This window comes from Protopterus annectens, chromosome 2.part0, assembly GCF_019279795.1.
Source record: "Protopterus annectens isolate FY-2018-M chromosome 2.part0, PAN1.0, whole genome shotgun sequence".
Taxonomy (NCBI): Eukaryota; Metazoa; Chordata; order Ceratodontiformes; family Protopteridae; genus Protopterus; species Protopterus annectens.
In genome coordinates, this window is record NC_056728.1 from 770,992,551 (window position 1) to 770,999,082 (window position 6,532).

At 36.7% G+C, this 6,532-nt stretch overlaps 1 protein-coding gene across 1 annotated transcript in view; it reads right to left on the reverse strand.

Annotated features, from left to right (window-relative positions):
• The window catches only part of TYRP1 (tyrosinase related protein 1), a 268,556-nt gene extending 265,192 nt beyond the window's left edge, over positions 1-3,364 (reverse strand). The window contains exons 1-2 of the mRNA XM_044061082.1: positions 3,256-3,364; positions 2,541-2,975 (exon numbers count right to left, since the gene is read on the reverse strand). Coding sequence (XP_043917017.1) covers positions 2,541-2,946 — 406 coding nt within the window. The 5' untranslated portion in view covers positions 2,947-2,975; positions 3,256-3,364. The remainder of the gene's footprint in view (positions 1-2,540; positions 2,976-3,255) is intronic.
• Between the last annotated feature and the right edge of the window lie 3,168 nt (positions 3,365-6,532).

Here is a 6,532-nt window from a genome sequence, read left to right on the forward strand (position 1 = left end):
GTTATCTCTAAGAAGACATTGATTGCTATTAACAGAAATCTTGTTTTCAGGAAGATTAAGCTCCTCTGCACCCCCAAAACTGGTATACATACCAACAACTCCAAGATCACACGCAACTGATTTGAAGAAATAATTCTATTCCTGGCTGCCCCATCCCTGCCTCCCAGAGTTGTTTTATCTTAAATGTGGTATAAAAATCTGGGGAGAGAAGAACAACTAGGTTTGCTTCCCTGCAAAAGACAATATTTCCTTCTTTTGGATTCTCACCCTTTTGGCAGTTATTCAACATTAAAAAATACTTTCATCAAGTTCCTTTATTTGAATAGTTTTTCATGTTATGTAACAATTTTCCAGTAGACTGAATCACCAAGCTGGATTCTAGCACACAAAAGTAGATTTTTTTTCTCTAAAGAGATTAAAGGAAGGCACAGTGGCAGAAATCTGAAGCTCTGCTTTTACTCATTTGTAAACATTTAGACAACTGTTTTGATGTTTTGACAGACTGAAAACTACAAGAAAATATTTGTAATAAAGCAGCTGTTTTAAAACAGCACAGACTTGCATGTATGTGGAGAGCTGACACGCTACTGGGATAAAACCAAAACTTATGTCATACTGCTTAATATGACTACTACTAATAGTAAAAATAATAGTAATAACAACAAGTGCTTCCTTTTGATGGCAAATGATGGCAGCTTGTCCCACACAGTTCCTTATCTATTTGAAAAGTTACTGATCTGCTGCTATTTCTGATCCTAAATCTTTCACTAGTTTTCTGTTCCATTGCACACCACATCAGCTTCCTGGCACACCAAAGTCATCCAGCTCACAATATGAAGATACTAGTTGTCTTGGAAATCTCTCTTTATATATGTATATGTATATATATATATATATATATATATATATATATATATATATATATATATATCTTTTTTTTTAAATATGGTACCCAGAAGTGAAACTAGATACTAACAGTGGTATATTGACATGCAATCAGCAATTTATTTATTTCAATTTGTTAACCAGGGAAGAACACTTATTTGAGTGGACTATTTTGAGGTTTAGCCAGGATGTAAGAAAACAGCAAACAAAGTTATAATGCCTCAGAGATACTACGAGACATATGTAAAGCAATGCATCATATGTTTACTTACTATAAGAAAATTTCCTACTTCTAATTGATAGATTGAATTATATGATTGTACAGAAAGTATTACAAATTGTGCAGCAGAAACAGAAATCTATGTACACATATTTAAAATAGTGACATAAAGTGAAGATGGAGGGAGTTGACATGCTATGTTCAGGTGTAGTAGAATGCAGCTGGATGTAGTGTATTGGGGGAAGTTATGGGCTATCAGGTGATTTGTTTCTAGAAAAGAATGCTTGTGCACAGCGTTTTGTGTATAGAGAGGGTTTAAAAAATATTCTAGAATGCCCAGTGTCTCCTCCCATTCTCCAATAACATTCTGGGATGGCCAGCATCACCTTCACTTCCCAAATAACTTTTCAGTTAAGAACATTAAATGTTATACTATCAGAAATCACATCCATTCTGTATGGGATGAGGAATGGCCTGCCTTTCCTTAAAATATTCCTTGGTAAGATCCTTGCCTACTGTTTTGCACAGCGGCCAATGTTAGCACAAATCTAAGATATAAGCATGGGTAACATACTTAGGTGTAGCCAGGTATACACCATGTAATCCATGTCTATCAAACTTCTTATGGGGAAAACATCTGAGCAACTCAAAGCCATCAAATTTCCAGTCAGGCCTATAAGTGAAAAAACACAGAAAATAGTAAATGCATAGTTCTCCGCTGCTATGATTTATGCATAAAACCACAATGTTTCCTTCAGATATTCCTTATTCCTTTCCGATGTAATGATTCACCCAATTACTCCAGTTTAAGGTGTATACATTATTAAATAACCAGACTTAGCCTTTATAAATATTCCATATTACATATTGAGTCCAGTGTTTGAAGACTTATTATTCAGAAAATTAACAAAGTATTCCCCTTATGACCCCCTGCTATGATTTTTAAATATCAGTGTTATGATTTTTCAATGCCAAACACACATACATAAGCCACTAAAGAAGGCAAATGTATGCTTGCTTGGTGTGGTAATTTCTCTATTTTATGAACTGTACATATTCTACTTTTTTATCATGTATCTATCATACAGGGAATACATCAAGTTTTGAGAAGAGCAACATATGAGCGTACAAGTCCAAAATGTCTCTCCTTTCCCAGAAAGTCTATAAATATTTTATTTTTTCATAACCTCTACCATGCCATATGGCAAGCATTCACAGTAAACACCTGATCAGGCTGAAAATTATTGAACAATACAGATTATGGGACCTCATCAATACCTGAAATATACAGTACTCACAACTTTAATGTTAAAAGGGAGTAGAGTTATCAGTAATACTTCTTCATAAAAGACATTCTGCAGCCCATGTAAGACATCGCATCTGGAACACTGAACAATGGTAACCACGCCACTTCAACTTACACAATGCATCTTACCTGCTTGTATAGCCCGATCACAGTTCGCCCCTGATAACCCTGGTTTACATTTTCCACAGTTGAATCCGAAGAAATTTCCCCTGCAGCGGCACGTGCGATTAAAAAAACTAAGTGGCCACCGCTCGCGATCATCCAACCCATCCAGGGAATACTGGGGGCCATGAGGTCGAGTGTCCGCAGCCACTTCCACACAATCACCACGATTTAAAGTGGAGCCACAGCGGTCTGCAGCAGAGCCCGTGAGAGAAGGACAACATTCCCCGCTTTGTAATACATCGAGTGTGGCACAGGAACGTGGAAATTGGGCACGCGTGGTTCTCGATAAAATGCACAACAGAGCCAGGCACCACAAGAACTGGAATACAGAAAAACAGCCAGAAATGTGCCCATTGCTAAAAGATGCCATTCTGTGGAACAGCTGTAAGTACGGTATCTCTGCATGGAACAATTTATGAGGTATTAGCAACCAGCATAGTACTTTAGATAAATAACAAAAAGCTACATACTCAAACTTAAAGGTATTAATGGATAAATACTTAAAAAAGGATGAAATACCACAGAAAAAAATTAAATAGCACCAACAGCCTTTGCGTTTTTATTTAACAAGTGTACTGACTAGTTACTTTTTAAATATTAGCAAGTATGCAAGAAATGCATCTTCTAACAGATGTGCAAAATTGTCAGTGTAATCGTTCTATTAAACGATTGTACTTACCTTTTTTGTAAGAGTCAGACACAAAGTGAACAAATAGAAGGAAAAAATTCTCTCTGCAGCAGCTAAGATTTTTTCCCTGCTTTGCGTGATCTTTAATAACTGGCTATCACATGACTACTTAAATGCTGATCCCCTTGTGACTAGTCACAGTGTGGAATTATAGAACATCGTAATCTTTATAAAATCATACTGAAAGCAAGAGCGTAGCCAGAAATTTGCATGCATTTAATACTTTCTGGAACACCTTAAACCACCGGCCACACCATGAACTTAATTTCAGTTTAAAATAGTATAATTTCCCAAATTTTCCCACCGCACAAAACTGATGCATCAATATAACCCATATAGGCATGAAAAGGAGATTGTTTTTCTACAGTGCAAACCAGCATGATGTGTGCAGATCTGTGAAGCAGGCACTAAACACTATTCTCTTTCAACCTCCCTTGCCTCCTGTCATAAATTTGAACAGTCCTGATTTCTGCAGAACGTCCAGATTTTTGTCTCACATTTTTTGGTCTTTCCTCATATAATTTGTAGTTTTTTTTGGCAAATCACTGAGGACTGAATGACAGATTTGAGTTTCAGACTTCATATCCTTCAGAAAATACCAACCCAAATAACCCAAATCCTGTTATTCTAGCAATTTTCTAAGTTTTTAAGATCAGTATTTAAAAGCTGTCCCTATTTTTAGGCCTTTGCCCCCCATTATTTTAAGCATTGCCAAGATTTTGTTTGCTAAGAGGTTTGGAGGTATGCCTATTAATCATAATTTTTCAAGGAGTCTGCTGTTAATAATTGTGTCTGGTTTAGCTGATATGAGATTTTTTGACCCCCAAACTACCGGAGGTCACTATTCAAAATACAGACCCTGAGCCCTCAGAAGATCGCAAAGCACAAAATACAAAATTTTGCCCCATTTGTTTGTCCAGTTATTCATATATTTTCTGTCTTTCTGGCAAATCATTGAGGAATTAAGTCATTAAATAATGACACTGACAGACCTTTGAGTTTCTGACATAATTTCCTTCAGAGAACGCATGACAGTGGAAAACCAGTGGCTCTATAGCAAGTTGTAAGTTTCAAATAAATGTTTATAATCTGTCTCTGAGTTTGGGCACCCCCTCCAATACTTGTGGTTTGAGCCAGAATTCTTGCCCTAAAAGGTTGAGAGATATCGGAGGAAAGCCACACACTATTGGACTATACAGACAGACAAACTCCGAAAAGAAAGAGAAGGGAGGGACGGAAGGGTTATACTCACCATATCTCTGTTCTCCAAGCCACAGTAACATGATGCTTGTGATCTTTTTGATTTGATGTTCTGACCATCTGTCTATCATGAATAGGGCTTCACTTTTTTAAGAAAAATTAAAAAAAAATGTAATCATTTAGTTTAGACCTGACTATACCCTGCAGGCAACATTTAACAAATTGCTGTTGTACTCCTAAAACTTAATCAACTAACCTTTTTAAAGTTATAGTTTTGGTGTATTTAATATAGACCCTACCTCTCACACTGCAAATAGGTACAGTGGTCCTTGAAAAATAGAAACATCCAGCCAAAATCTGAAATCTAATTAGCATAAAATTTAAATGCCAAATAGTACATAGCTCTTCCCACTTCCAGTAGAAATGTGGGATACTATTTAAAAACATGGGTTCACTACAGACACTTGAGTCTCAAGTGCTTGAAAAGGAAATTGAGTGCTTTGCAGCTTGGCTAAGCCACGGCACCTGATAAAACTTGGATGTTACATTGGTCAAGCAGCCGTTGGGAGAGAGGGAATGGAGGAGGGCTAGGATAAAGGGGAATATGATGGGATTTTAGAGTTAGTAAAAGGGAAGAGAAATTTTAGGGTTAGGGAGCAATATGGGAGTTTTATGTTTAGGGTTAGAGAGTAATGAGACAACTTAGGTTTAGGAATGAGGTGTTGGCACTTTAGATTTAGGTTTAGGGTAAGGGTACAATAGGGGAATTTAAGTTTAAGGAATGTGAGTGAAGGTTTAGGGTAAAGGACTGAATAGTCAGGATGAAAAATGGGTTGGAGTGTTTGGTTTAATGTTTTAGGCTCTGGTAGGGTTATGTAGTGTATAGGATCAGGTGTTTGAAGGGCTGTGTAGAAAGGAGAAAGTGAGAGTTAGAGCACTTGCTTTTTTCAAGTAAGTGGCAGAGAGCATGTGCATTGCAAGCTACTAGAACATAGACCCCACAAACACAAGTTTAAAAAAAAATATATATATATATATATATATATATATATATATATATATATATATATATATATATATAATTAGTGCCAATAGCTGATTTGGCATTATGTTGAAGTGCTTACCGTTGACACAATAACACTTTCTCTCAAAATGTCAATAGCTTTGGCGCATACTCTGAAGTTAGTCCTTGAAATATGCATTAAAGCAAATGGTGTTTTGCAGTGGTGCAAGACCTTCTGCACCCTCCCCGCTGTGTGTGGGGTTGCTCCCCTCAACTAATTATATATACTGAGATCACACAGTGCCTGGGGAAGGAGCATATTTCCCTTTCCCTGGGATTATCCTTTATCGTACAACTGTTGACCATCCTCGTTGCCGATCAAAGTGGATTGACAAAACAGACCAGTCTCATAAAACCCATATGTCTATATCTATATCTATATCTATATCTATATATGTGCATATAGTAAGATTGTACAGAAGCAACACAACCTACAAAACAATCACAATTCTTTTCAGTCATGAAGCATTTTTTCTGCATGTATTGTTCCCATAATTTCCATTCTTGAGTGGTCTTGAAAAAGTTGCAATAACTCCTCAAAATTATACATAGCTCAAAATCACGTGCTCCCTGGGATTCAGAAACATGGCTTATATGGGTGCTTAATGGCAAAATAGTGATATCAAAGTAATGCAGTGCAGCACAAAGCTGATTAACAATGTAGTAGAAAACCAATTTGTGTGACAGAAATAAACTCATTAGGGAGTATTCTGTTATAAACTCCAGAGCCACTCACTAAGTGACAATTGTCATGTGACCTAATAAGTTTAGCAGTGTGATCTGCTATACTTGTGACAAGGCATGTTCACATGCTCAACAGCACACCATTACAAGCAAGCTAAGAGTCCTAATAAGGACTTCACAGAAGTGTCCCTATCTATTTATTGTCTTAAATTGGAAGGAAATGGATAAATAAGACGGTTAGAAACGGGGATGAGAAAACAGAGAAGGATACAGAAGGGTAAGAGCAAAGGAAGAGTAGTATGGTATTGGGAAGCATGACTT